This window comes from Ammospiza nelsoni, chromosome 9, assembly GCF_027579445.1.
Source record: "Ammospiza nelsoni isolate bAmmNel1 chromosome 9, bAmmNel1.pri, whole genome shotgun sequence".
NCBI classification, from domain to species: Eukaryota; Metazoa; Chordata; class Aves; order Passeriformes; family Passerellidae; genus Ammospiza; species Ammospiza nelsoni.
In genome coordinates, this window is record NC_080641.1 from 26,299,268 (window position 1) to 26,313,579 (window position 14,312).

A 14,312-nucleotide genomic window follows, 5' to 3' on the forward strand; every position below is an offset into this window, starting at 1 on the left:
TTACACTTCATGCTACCTGTGAAACTGGTGAGACTGGCTATCAAATCTCCTTCCTGCTCCCTTCTCAGTCCTCTTTGGTTTGCAGATTTTTGGCCATCAGTGACCCTTGAGGGCCATAAAAATCAGAGGCTGATCCCCCCTTAGATGACCCAGGAAGCCTCCTCTCAGCTCTCTAACATTCCCTCAACACTGCTGCACTCCAGGGCTGAGCACAAAGAGAAGGGAGGCTCTAGATGGCATAGGACCATCCCCAGATCCACAGCCAGCTCCTTGTTTCACTGTGGGCAGTGAGAGGCCAGCAGTCCTTTATTCAGCTGAGAAGTAGGGCTGTGTTGGGATCAAGGCTCCTTACAGGCAGAGAGAGAAAGGAAGGGTAGTCCTGAGCAGGGAAAGGGATGGATGGCATCTCCCAACCCTGATGCATGGGCAATCAAAAGCACGAAGAAGAGAGAGGTAAGGGAAAGGCAGGTTCATTGGGATGGAGTGCTACTCCCCAGAGGGAGTTTGGCAAAACTCTCCTAAAGGACTGGAATGGGGAAGGACATGAACAGCAATCCCAGAACTCTGTCAGGCAGAGGATTCACACCTGTGCAAGACAGCAGTACTGAGGCAGAGGCAGAAACCAACAGCAGACAGATGATACTCCAGAGAATGGGGACACTTTGTTGGAGTAAGGGATGATAGCAACAAGAGAGCTCATCACACAAATAAAATGAGGAATGATGAGGCAGAAACCAACTCAACATCTACTCAGAAACCCCAGAAAAAGCCCAAGTCCCTGGAGCAGGACATGCACACACAACTCCTGCAGCTCCTGCTCCCTCCTCATGAGCCTCCCAACATGGCACACAATCCAGGCAAATCTGCTCCCAGGCAGGGAAGCAAATTTTAATGCTACCTCTGTCAATAATGCAACCAGATCCATAGTTCAAAAGGACCCTGCTAATTAAAAGCTGGTGAGCTTTAAATAATTCATCTCCTTAACTTGGATTGATTGGAGAGTTTAATGGTTAGAGTCTTGAAACAATATTAAACAGCCTCTTCAAGGCCTAGGTAGCCAGTGACTTTTCCAAGTAAATCTTACCTCCTTGCAAACTTTAACACTCAAAAGTCACTGTGGATGAAGGGCTGGGAGACAGAGAAAATACCTGACCACTGGTCTCCAAGAGGTGATCTACTGCTCCACAGAGAAACAAGACAGACAAGAGTGATGCAGCCCTGAGTCACAGCCCTGTCTACAGCCCAGTAAATCTGAGCTACTGCCTGTACCACAGCCTGCTGCTGCACCAGCTCTGCATCCCCAGTGTTAAGCAGCAGGCAGATATACGGCCTCAGTGTCCTGGGCCAGGTCTCCCTCATATCATTTTGATCCCTGGTGCAGAGGAGTTGGGGGGTACATGGAACTCTGCCACTGTTTATCTCAGAGCACTGTTGATCACTTTATCTTGGAGCATGCTGCAGGACCACAAAGCTCATCATATGTGTTAACAAACAGGATGATGATTCAGTTCTCCAGCTGGGATCACGCATCTTCACTCTGCAGTGTTTCTCCAGCCAGTTCCCAAGCCAGGCAGCACAGCCTCCTTTCCAAGGACTGCAGCATCCAGAGCAACTGGAGGACTGGTCCAACAGGGAGAGCATCCCACCCAGCCTGGGGACCCTTGTGCTGTGCTCCAGGCACCTAGTGCTGACCACATCCAACCCTAACCCAAGCACTGCTAGAGCAGTCTAGAAGAAAAGCAGCTCCCCAGCCAGAGGGACAGGCAGGTATGTCTGGCACACAGGCATGTGCAAGGGACAGAGAAGTCATCCATGTGCCCATTCTGCCCTCACACATCTTCATCCCTTCCACCAGCTGGGGACTCTTCAGCCCTTTGGCTTGTTCTCAGCACCCCAGACTGGACAATATCTTAGAGCTGAGGCACATCCCACACACTCGGAGCGGCAGCTGTGGAGATGGAAATGGCATGGGGCAGCATCACTCACCTATCCCGCTGTGAGGCCTCCCTATGTGCTGTAGGTTCAGTCCTTTGTTCATGTCTAAGAGCCCGTTCTTTGGCCAACTCCCCATGGCAAAGCTGTACGCCTGGAAGAGAGAAGCAGAGGGTCAGACACAGCCCATGTGCAGGCATGATCTGTTCTTGCCCAGGTCTGACTGCTCCTGGGGCTGGAGTGGGTCTGTGTTCAGGGGCTGGTGTGTCCATGCTCACCATGTTCAGTGTGGACCCACACATCATCCTCGCAGCTGCTCTTCAGGAATTGCCCACACAAAGTGCTCTCACCCTGCCCTGTGCCCCCTGATTCTCCTTAGAGGTGTTCAGAGCCTCTGGTGGTGTCCTGCACACAGGAAAACCCTTGTGATGGAGGGATTTCCATCACTAAAGGCCACTTTTGCCATGCTTTGGGGAGCAAGCGAGGGGCCATAAGCTCGTCCCCTATGTCCCTTAGTTGCTCCAAAAACATCCACCCACTCCTGACTTAACAGGGTCACCAACAGGGGTCAGGGGGTTTGGAAAGGAGTGCTCATTTCCCAGGCTGGCCTGGCCAGCAGGCCCCTTCTCTTCTGGCAAGCACAGCCCTCCCAGCTCCCTCTCCTTTTCACCCCCAAGCCACAGTTGCCTCAGTTCCCTCCATCACTGGGACAAATCCTACTGGGAGCCAGCACTGCTCACCCCACTGCACAGAGCCTGCAGCCTGGCTGGAGGGAGCTTCACACCCATGGCATCCCCTGGCAGGGTTTCCAGGAGGAGCCAAGCAGCTGGGAGCCCAAGTAGCACAAAAACCCACTGGACAAGGCAAACATAAAAGCAGCCAGGCCTCCATGTCACACGCACAGCTGTAATTACAGCCTGACAGCCACGTATCTTCTTCATCTCGAGGAATTAAGCTTGGAACGCATTGTGAGCAGTAAGAAGGGTGCGTGGGCTTAGCGTCGCTCATGCTGGCGCTATCTGTGCTGCCGTGAGGGCCATTGTCCCCAGATGAGATCAGGTCAATCCAGCAGCCCCTATCTCCCTCCTGCAGCGGGGGATCATCGCTAACCGCAGCCACAGTGTGGCAGGCATTGCTGACACCCTCCGCAGGCTGCAAATGCCAGGGAGATGCTCTCTGCAGCAGGAATGGGGATGAAATGGGTGACCAGAGCTGAGAGAGGTGTCCCCCACCAGCCCACCAGCCACCTGCCTGCTGCTGGGACCTCCTGCCAGCCCCTCTTTCCTGCTACCTGCTGCTCTGGCTATAGCAGGCAGGTCTAGCCCCTGAGCAGCCCCTTCTGCTGGCAGCCCCCCGGGAGCCACGGGGCTTGGGGGAGTTAATTTATTAGTGGCCCATGTAGCCATTCATGCTGCTTTGTTACTCGTGCCTTAGCAAAACAGAGGGCTCCACAAATAATTAATAGACAGCATTGCTAATCCTGTTGGGAGATGATTAGCAATTAAAACTCCTAATTAAGTCTATGCATAATTCACTGAAATTACACTTTGTGTACACAACGGGGAGATTTCCTCGCCTTTGACAAACACGCTCCGGTATGTTCCCTGCCACAATCAGGATGCAGGCCAGCCAGCCACAGGGTGGGGGGAGCCAGAGGTTGGGGTGCAGGATGGGACCCTGCCACCCAGCTTCCAGGTGGCAGAAGTGGTTTCACATGTTGTTCTCTCTCCTGGGCACGATCCCACAGAGCAAACCCAGGCAGAGCATAGGAAGGCTCCCATGCTCAGCTCCAGTGGATCGGCAGCAGTGGGGGACATCCCTGGGGAAGTGGTATCCCAGGATGGGGATGGACCAGGGGTGTCCCTGCGCAGGGAACTACCACATTGCAGGCTGCCTTCCCAGCCCAGACATCCCTTGGACTCTGGCCAGCAGCAACTGAGGTAGCCCAGAGGGATGCTGGCAGGATCCCGGGAAAGCCTTGGGGACAGCTTTGGAAAGCTCCTGGCAGCTGGGTGCTACTGGCAGGCTCAGCCTGCCTCCCCTGGCTCTGCAGCAGCAGCAGCAGCAGCAGCAGGGAGCTGGCAGCACGTGCCCCAGCCCCTGGATCAGCACCGGGCCCGTCTCTGCATCGCCTTCTGCTTCCCTGATCAAGGTCATTCGGTACAGCCGCAATACCTGAGCAAACTACCTAAGCAGCTGGGGTGGAAGTTGGCCTGACCACTGAAGGTCAAGTGTGCACTTATGCATATTCAAAGCTGCCTGCAGGATCGATCGGGTTTTAATTGTTTTTCCTGGGGTTTTGGAAGGAAGTGCCAGGGGCATTGATCAGTCCCAGACAAGGCTGCTCACACTCTGGGGCTGGCAGGGATCGTCGCTGCTGCAGGCACGGGGAAGTGCAAGCAGCAATGATGAAGGGATGAAGGCAGGGGAGAGGTCAGCCACCGCTGGCCGAGAGGAGGAGCCACTGCTGGGCTGCTCTGGAAAATAAAGTTTTTTAATTAAAAGTGGCAATTCTGAGCCGCCTGCTGGCAGCAACCACACAATCAAGAGCAAGGAGCTTTGCTGTTTAATATTTAAAGACAACGTTTAATCTTTAAACAGGAAAGTTCTTCCTCTGACTGTTAAAGCGAGGCAGAAAGTGTCGGTGGCTCCCCAGCACCAGGGTACCCAGCCTGCAGGGGTGGCTGTGGCCACTGCCTCACTGGAGCTGCTGGGACACCGGTGTCACCCACTTTCTTGCCAGCTCTGTGACCACACAGCGACCAGCAATGGCACAGACCCCGTCCCTTCAGTGCCCATCCCTGTGGCGAATTGTGAGAAAGTCTGAGATGCCCCTGGTTCACTTGCAAGCCAAATGATTTTTTTAAAAGCCATGAAACCCTTCCTGTGAGGAAATTGCATTACTTTGTACCTCCCTCTGGTTCAGTCTTAGTGTTGCAGAGACTGGGTTGCTCCCTTTTAGGTCAGAAACTGAAGCAGAGCCAAGACCCTGTGGTTTTTTATTTTTATCTGCATTTTAATTGATAAAAATGCAGGTGTCTTTTGAAAAAGCTATTTTTAAATGGTTCTGACCAAAATTCCAATTTAGAGAGAAACACAGTGTTTCTGATCTGCTTTAAAAACCACTTGAACAATGTTTACAGAATAATTTTCAAGCAGCCTGAATACAATTATTTTCATTCATACCATCTCCTAGAAAGGTTTTCCTTTTTTCCTGATTTTGTTTGTAATCCTATGAAGGCTACATTTACCTCCCTGCCAATGCTGCTCTGAAGTCAGATGATTATTAATTATATTTATTTACTTATGCAATCCCATAGGCATACGCAGCAGTTCACAGACAAATACCGCCCTGGGTCCCTGATGGAGGGATCTCGAATCAAAGGTAAGCAGATATTCCTGTGATAAATGTGAGCTAATAGCAGCAGGAGATTAGGAACATACTGTGTTTCCATGCATAGAGCAAGCACCACGGATAATCCACACCTTGTTAAACAAGTGCTGGTGTGGGGAGGTAGGTCATTAGGTAACCTGCAGCCCACATATCCTCCACAAAATCCAAAAACCAGAAGTGGGGATACAACATGGGGCATGGAGATGATGCACACACAGAACAGCACCAACACAGCTGGGTCCTGATGTGCTGCTCTGGAGTTTGTTTAGGCTGCACACCATGGATTGTAAGCAGCACAGCTGCAGAGAAGATGTTCCAGGGGGTCAGAAAATTCCCAGAACTGGAACCTGTCAAGCTGATGTATTGATCTAAGTGGACTGAATAATGCTCCATCATTTATTTATGGGAAGTGCCCAGCACACTTCACAAAAACTGGTGTTCGGCAGTCAAATTAAGGCAAAATTAAACACCCCACAGCATATAAACAGGCACCTGTTCAGAAGGGAGCCCCACAAATCTTCCCCACATGCAGAGGGAGGAACAGAGCTGGTCCTCACAGAGCTGCTGGAGCTCTGCTAGGGCAAAGCGTTGATGTCTGCAGAGCCAGTCTTGTTCTTTCCACATGTGTCCAGGCTGTGACCTGCTGGCCAGCTCCTGGCCCCTCTGCTCTCCCCTACAGCTGCTGGCATTGCATCACCCTGGATGCTTCAGCTGAAGGGCAGGAGGGAAATGGACCTTTGTGCTGTGCAATGGCATGAGCATGTTCACAAACCACGGCTGCAAGAACTGCCAGGACTGGCACAGGGTGTCCTGCCCTGACCAGCTGGGAAACTCTGTCATTTTATGTTACATGCCCTACCAAGAGGTTTTAAATGCTATGTTTCATCTGCTAATTGTAATTTTAATATTAATACAGACACTTTCAGGCAGGGAGAAAATATCTCCTTTTGGAAAAAATCCTCCCAGAAGCAAAGGGGTTTAAGCAGTCTGAGAAGAAGCTGAAGGGTGGGTACCAAGGAATAAGAAAAGTGGTGGGTTTTGCTGAAAATCTCCATTAAGAATTTCAAAAAGACACATGAAATATACATAGTTTTAAATACACAGAAAGAAGGTGTGAGATCGCCCAGCTGCCCTTAGCTTCGGCAAGCAGCAGGTACCAGCTGTGCTCCCCCAGGATCAGGCTGGGCACAGCTGCCTGCTGACAGAAGGTGAACCCCCTGACATTCCTGCAATGGAGAAAATGTCTTTGGAACAGCAAAATCATCTTCCTCCTCCTGTCATGTCAACTGTGCACTGCATCCGCCCAAAATAAGCATTTCCCATCTAACTGCCCTTATTCCAATGCTGCCACAATGAGGTGTCAAGATTTTATATTACTGTGTATGGAGGAAAGAAAAAAGAGGTCATGTGTATGACTAAGTGGGCTTTTAAACACGGCTTGAAATGTTTTTAGTGACTGTGAGGTTTTGGGGCTGGGACAGTCTTGCAGGACATGCCTGAACAGCACCCAGGACACTGGAGGTTCCAGAGTGTTCCCATTTTAATTGCATGCCAGTCCAGGAATGGGAGGTGGTCATTTCTTGCTGGGGTTTCTTGCCACGCAAATTTACCAGCACAATATGAGGCAAACGGAACACCACTGAGGAGCTGACCCCACCACCAAATCATTTAGTGGGAGGCTCCTGAACAGGGCTGAATGCAATTAAAGAAAATCAGGTAATGAATGAGCAGCTTGCCAAGCCAAGCTGACAACAGCAGAACTCCTCTGTGGCAGGGAAGGCACGGAGGAAAGCTCGCCTGGCAGGATGGAGGCACGGAGCCCGGGATGGCTCCGGCAGCGCAGGAGCCCGCTACCCTCGCTGGCTGTCAGCAGGCAGGAGCTAAGCCCAGGTGTAACGTGTTCCTTTTAAGCAGTTTAGTCAGAAGTGTTGCCACATTCACAGCTTTTCAAGTATTTTTAAATCACTTACAAAAGCAGGATTAAATGATCAGGAATTCCATTTAATAGGACAAATAAAGAAATAACAATCTACTCCATCAGCCCTGTGAAAGGCAGGTTTGATTTAAGAAGAAAATAAATAAAAAAATAAGTATAAAAGAGGGAGACAAAAAAGGAAAGGGAGGTGGAAAAAAAGGATAATGTGTGTTTACTCAAGCAAAGAAAAAAATATTTAAGTGATGTAGGGGAGAAGATTGCGGTAACTAGTGAAGAATAACATCGTCTGCTTTGCTGTCAAATCACACAAGAATTTCAGTAATAGATTCTCATTCTGACACTCAATTCAATTCGAAGGTGATCCTGCTTTATCCCAACACATCAAATATTAAACACTCGTATTAGCCAGGGTGCCGTCGCCTTTCCCGGCTTAGACGCGGCAGGAAGCTTTTCCCCCTACTTTCTCTCACTCGCTATAATATTCTCAATGTTATCTAAACATGCCTTCATACACTGGGGTTCCTTATCAATCCCATTTGGGGAGGGAGGGGGGTGTACTTAAAACGGTATTAGTTTGGGGGGCTTTTATTATTATTATTTCCAAAGCTTTTCAATTTTGTGTGGAAAAAGCTTAGAAAAAAGAGGTGGAGGGAGGGGAGGTGGCGAGAGAGGGAGAGGGAGCGCGGGAGCGAGAGAAAGTATAAAAAAGGGAAAAGCAGCCAGCAGCTCTTGTTTGACTGATGCCTTTCAACAAGGGCAGTCTAGCTTGTCAAAGCCCGGGCTCGAGATGAATTGGCATATCTATTCAGCCTGCCTCTGGATGTCATGCAATACAGTTTCATATTCCCAGATAAGGCACGATAAGCAATTGCTGCCCTGACACCAACTCCATCCATCCCTGCCTTTCTGTCCACGCATATTAGAGATCTCTGCTGCACCACTAACAAGAGGCATTTAATTTTTACAAACACAGTGGTGAGAGGGGCCTCCAGACTGACCAGGTACAGCATCAACACCACTCATCTTTAATTAGTTTCTCTCGGTGCACTGAGAACACTCATGAGGGTGTACAAAAACAACTTTTGCCCAACGTAGCACCTAAGCCTTGAATTAAACATCTGTGCCAATCATTACTGGGCAGGGGTGACAAAAGCATTTTGTCCTTTGCCAAATGTGTCTGCAGTGCCACTGCAGGACATGGTTTGGCTGGGGTTTGGACATGGGAGGACGCTGGGGAAGAAGTGAGCAGTGCCCTTTCCCAGGAAACATCACTCTCCAGAGTACAAACCCTTCAAGAGCTGTGGGGGGAAGGAGAGCAGCTGACACACTGAAAAAGACACCGTGGACGAGGTCTGGCCCCACTTGAGTCAAAGTAAGCAAAACCTGGAAATTCCTGTCAGCGAGAGAATGAGATCTGGACAAAATCCTCTAAGGTGCTGAGGTTTTGCTTGGTACTCTGTCCTCTTCACACAAGGGCTTTCCACAGACCAGTGCCACACAGCTGGCCTCCCTTGTGTCCTGGATGCAGGGAGCCTTTGGCAAGCCCAGCTGCTGTCCACTTCAGTCCATTTACAAAGCTGCTTGTTAGAACAGAAACAACTTTATGCTTCACATCAAGGAGTAAATTAAACAAATAAAATTATGAATGGTCTGTTTTTTGAAAAGTGAGCATTGGGCACACAGGAGCTACCTGGTTCTGCCCACCTTTGGGAAATGCTTTACAGAGGGTGAGGTGCCCCCAGACCATGGGAGGAGGACAGGTCAGTCTTAAGGGAAGATGTCAGAGAAGATGCAGAGGATGCAGCATAATTGTATGTGCTTTCTCCTTACTAAAATAAGCAGCCCATGTCATCAGAGCTCTCTACATAGGAGCTCTGAAAAAGGGAAACTGAGGCACGCTGTGATCTCTTGCCTTGCCTATTCCCATTCAGACACATCTGAGCAGCCTCACCTGCTTGAGTCCTGGCAATATCTCAACTCAGCCACAGCTGTACAAATTCACTGCTAAAACTCATCTGAACTTCAGGAGGGGCAGAAGGGACCCTGCAGCCACCCAGAGCCCCTCTCCAGTGTGTGTTTGGATGCTGTGGTCCCATCAGGCAGCAGGAAGGTGTCCCTGCTGTTGTGCCCTGGCTTAGGCTGCAATAGAAACACGCTGACTCCAGGGTGTCAAAGTGCCAAGCGGTTTAGGCTTCACATTTCCCCGTGTTTGAACAAGAGCAGTCTTTGCCTTGCTCCCAGGCTATGGATTATCCTGGATAAAATGTTCTCTACCGCTGTGTGCTCTGCGGCTGGCGACACACTGGGTTAATGCCGGGGAGATCTGGGTCAGAGCCCTAGGTTTGGTCACAAGCAAAACAAAACTACAGGTCTGGGTTCCTGGAGGGCTGGGAAATCGAGCTGGGGTGTGCACAAGCCAGTGGTGGCCCAGGAGAGGGGACAAGCAGAGCTATAAACCACCAAGAAAGCAGCCCAAGGATAGGGGCTGCTAGCATGACCAGAGGGTGTGGGAGACACAAGCCCAGTGCCTTTCCCAGGCACTGAAGTGGCAGGGCTGACTTCTCATGGTGTCCCTGGCGGCACTGCAGGGCGACAGACCCAAGCTGGGCTATTCTGATGTGTGCAATTGGCTCCCAGCACTAAGACACACAAGCAGCTCCTGATTAGTGCCTGAAAGGCAGAGACACATGATGACATGGCAGACAGCTTCCAGGGAGTACCTACACGTGGCTGATTTACCCTTCCAGCCCTGGAAGGACAGGCTCACGTCCTGCAGTGCTATCCCCTGACCACCCCAGCCCCTGTGGAGCTAATTCAAGCAGGAAAGCAGCACTAAGCCTTTCCCTACCGCAGCTTTGTGGCCAGCAGAGCGGGAAGCTGGCTATGATACCAAGGAAAACCCACAAGCACACTTCATGGATGATTCACCACAGGCACAGAAGCCTCTCCATACAGATAGGAATGGATTGGTCCAATTCTGGCTGCTCCTGGAAAAACTGGGGGTTCACAGGGAGAGAGAAGATGCCTCTAACTGTGCTGGAAAACAGGAAAATTTTGACAGTGCCCCATAATCATAACACAGACCTAGCATCAGCCCCCGTATACATAAAGACAGAAATGAGCATATTAGCCCCAGCAGATGCACCTCGCTGCAGAACAGAGATGTCAGGGCAGCTGCAAAGCGGATACATCTCATCCACCTTGGATTTAACTGGAGATGAACAACCAAAGGACCAAAGAGAGCTGCAATTTTGCCATATTACAACACGGTGGGTAACAGTATCCATGCATTACTCTTCTCTTTCCAGGGTCAGACCGTGGCTGTGATGCCCAGACCTCCCCACACACCCCTTTAACCCCAAGCCTTTCCCAAGCAAAGCTGGCACAGGCCTTGCTGTGAAAACCTTCAAGCCATTCAAGAGGGGGTATTTTCTCCCCTCAATTTCTATCTTTACAGACACACACGCTCGCCTCTCCCTCGCTCACTGTTTAATTTCCGTGTGAGAGGGAAGCAGGTGCCCGTGCTCCCGTGAGCTCTCCCTTCTCTAGGTTTTTTTCCCTTTTTGGATCCTGCCCCATTAGTTTAGTGCCCAGCCATCTGCGACGTCTCCTGTAATGCTGTCCCCCTTGTGTACCAGGGAGCTTTTCCATTAGCGCCTTTAATATTCTGACACCTTAGCACAGGCTGCTATTACATTCAAACACTGATCGCCCTGTGAAATTACATCGCAGGGCTTGCTAAAATGGAATTGTGTATAATCAGGCTCCTCCATGCACTGTCAGTCCCATCACAAATACAACGTAAAGCAGGCTTATGGATGGGCTTAGCAGCTGCTACAAGTGTATTTTTTTTAATAGATGAAGTATCCCTTATTTAAAGCATTTCCTTAAGAAAAAAAACCAAAAAACAAACCGACAGTGAAAGACAAATCAACAGCTGCTGCATTATGTTAACCATACCACTGGTCTCTTAAAACATGTTATTTAATAAGGTAGCTATCTGTTTATCTATAACTATATCAAACAGAGAAGGAGGGTGAGATAAAGATAGTTAAATAGACAGCCGCGGAGATATCTGCCACTGGGAAATAATAGCTAAATAAAAAGTACCATTATTTACTCCAGAGCAGGGAGGAGGGAGAACCAGCAATTTCCTCCCAGTGCTCCCAGCTTCTGGTTCATGGGGCAGCCTGTGCCAGCCTGCACGTACCCCAGCTCAACTTGCTCCAGCCTGCTCATCTCCCCACTACTGCAAAGATAAATCTGTGGGGAAAAACCCAACTCAGGACCCACGTACTGAGGGTGGAATGCAGGAAAGGTGAGAGAGTGCAGGAGAGCCGTTCTGCTGCCAGGAGCTGGCCTGGTGGGGCAGCCCCCCACTTCCACACAGACTGAGACCAGCTCAAATTAAGGCAAAATTTGCCACAGCAGAGGCTCTGGGTGCATTTCTGCAGGACAGACTAGCTTTTGTGTGGCCAACACACAAGATACCAACTGCCCAGCTTAGTTTTTTTTTTTTTTTTTTTTATTCTAGCTAAGGAAGTGATGGATTAGGACAAAGGTATTTCAGGGGGATGCAGGAACCGGCAGGGACACAGATGATGTGTCAGAGAAATGAGCTCTTGAGCTCCCCAGCTCAGAGTTCAAAACGCTGCCTCTTACCATGCCCTAAAGGTTATTCTGTCTGTCTGCTGTGAAATGCGACGGCACATCACCTGAAGGGAGATTTCCAGAGGCGCTGTGACCCTTCTGCTATCTCCTCCGAGAAGCCTCCGCAGGAATGATGAGATTGTAGCTCATTTCCACACACCTTGAAAGAGACAGGCTGGATCAAAGGTGCTGAAAGCAGAAGCAACACATCCTTGGCAGGGAGTGTGTGCTGCTCTTGCTGTAACGGGCTGGGAAACTGCGTCCACCCCACTGAAAGACCAAAGACATTACCTTTGATCCTAAGCCAGGATGGAAAAGCCAAAATATTGGCTCGTTTCACTGTGTGGGAACAGTTCTGCTTGGGAACCACAAAGTAAAAGCCAGTGACAGAACTGTTGCCCTTTGGAAAGGAACAATCTATTCCTGTGCAAAACACTGCTTTGACTTTTTGACTCCAGTTTTCCCAGTGCAAAACAAAGCCATTTGTCCAGAGCGGACACACTGCTCCTTTGCACCACACAGCATGTTTCAGCATATGGTGGCCTGGACATTTTTGGCAAGGATGCCTCTGGTGATGGTTCAGCTGCTGTGCACAAACATGCCAGATGGGAATGATGGGACCACAGAGGGCAGAGACCCACGGACAGGTTACCAAGAGAAGAGCACAAGGGAGATGATGTACAACTGCACATCCATTCACAGTGCAGGTGCCAGACAAGGCAGCTCAACTGTCTGGTTTCCACTGTCATTGCCAAGGTTAGGTGCTTGCAAGGTGGCAGCAAGGGAGGGATGCTGGGTGACCAGCATGTTCACATCTCAGTTTCATAATGTGTTTGGAAAACCCAGGTCCCGGAGGATGGGAAAGAAATCAGAGTGATCCTTCAGGACCTTCTCATCATTTCTATCCTGCATGTCTTATCACACACCTCTCCCTCAGCTCACATCCTTCAATCCCTTCCATTTTCATGTTCACCAGGTCAGGTCTTCTTGGGACAGATACATGACCTTTTGTAAAACACCCCTGGCACAATGCAGAGAAACTGGTCCATAACAAACCAGAGGGGCATGGAGATACCTGCCCTGCTCCTTCTTACCTCCTCCTCCCAGACAGCAAACATGCAGGAGCAAAAAAACAGCAGTTTTCATTGCAGAGTAACAATCTAACAGCTGTTTGAGTCTCTAAGTGCTGCTGCTGTGCAAGAATTGAAAAAACCAGTTTCTCTGCACTCCCACAAGATGCAAACTGCTCAAAGGAGAGGCAGCTGGAAGAACGAGAGAAAAGCAAGAAATACAATGCATGAGACATCAGGGAAAAGATCAATAAAGATTACTAGGGCAGCAGCCCATCCCCTGCCCACATTGGAGGCTCTCATGGCTGCAGAAAAGGAACACCAAGGAAAGCTAACAAGGTGCTGCTGTGCCAGTGCCTAGGGATGATACCTGTCTAATCAAAGGTAGAGTTTACACTGGATCATCTAAGCATCAGCTCTTCCTCATGATTATTGACTCAGGTCAGGGTTAAGACTGAGGAGGTTAAAGCAGAGGCGCCGCTAAGAGCTGTGATGGATGCAAACACCAGGCAAGCAGCCCAGCTAGCAGAGCCTGCTGGGGCACCAGTGGCAAAATTGAGGTTTCCCAATTTCAATGGAAGAACAAACAGAAGGAGATGGTCTGAGGGGCTGGGCAACACATAATGAGAGAATCAATTTGGAGAGATGTTACAAAAGCAAAGAATAAAGGGACTTGCAAGGAGAACATGCCAAGGTCCTGAGGTTATTACAGGAGGCATGGGGGGATGAACCACAGAAGCTACAGCCAGGCAGGAGACTGGGGCAGGACTGGATAACTGGACTGGAAAGGGGAAGCACCATATTATAGCCTTGAGAAGGTGACAGAGAAGATTGTGTCAGAGTTGACAGAAATGAAGGCCTTTGGGTCCTCAAGAGCTCAACTAGTCTTCCAAGAGAGCTTAAGGCACCTCCACAGTTCTTTGGTGCCACCAGCTTCACTGACCTCCAGCCAGGCTGGGCTCCTGCAGGGAGCCAGGGAGCCACCTGCAGCCAGCCAAGCAGGGTCTCCTTACTGGGCAATCTGGGACACTCTCTGGGTGTGGCTTTTAATCATGTCTGCAATTCACCTGTAAGGTGCTGGGAAGGGCTGTGACACCCAGACACGTGGATGCCCCTGGGTCCTGCCCCCTGTGGAAGGCGCCATCACTGCTTTCCACTTCTGAGGCCCAGATTCTGCAGCAGGGCTGGCTCTTTGTGACCAGTGAGCCTGGGGAATGCTGGTAGGATTTGCCTTGCTGCCTGCTGCTGATACAAGACCTGAGGAGCACGTCCCACGATCTCTGCCCAATGTTACTGTGCATGTGCAGCAAACGGATGGTCCCCATGCAGC

At 50.1% G+C, this 14,312-nt stretch overlaps 1 protein-coding gene across 3 annotated transcripts in view; it reads right to left on the reverse strand.

The window, feature by feature from the left end:
- ERI3 (ERI1 exoribonuclease family member 3) overlaps positions 1-14,312 on the reverse strand; it is a 128,968-nt gene that overhangs the window by 34,229 nt on the left and 80,427 nt on the right. For all 3 annotated transcript variants that reach the window (XR_009418988.1, XM_059478482.1, XM_059478483.1), the window contains exon 7: positions 1,987-2,086. Coding sequence is in view for 2 of the 3 variants with exons in the window: in XM_059478482.1 (XP_059334465.1) it covers positions 1,987-2,086 (100 nt within the window). In the remaining variant the exon portion in view is untranslated. The remainder of the gene's footprint in view (positions 1-1,986; positions 2,087-14,312) is intronic.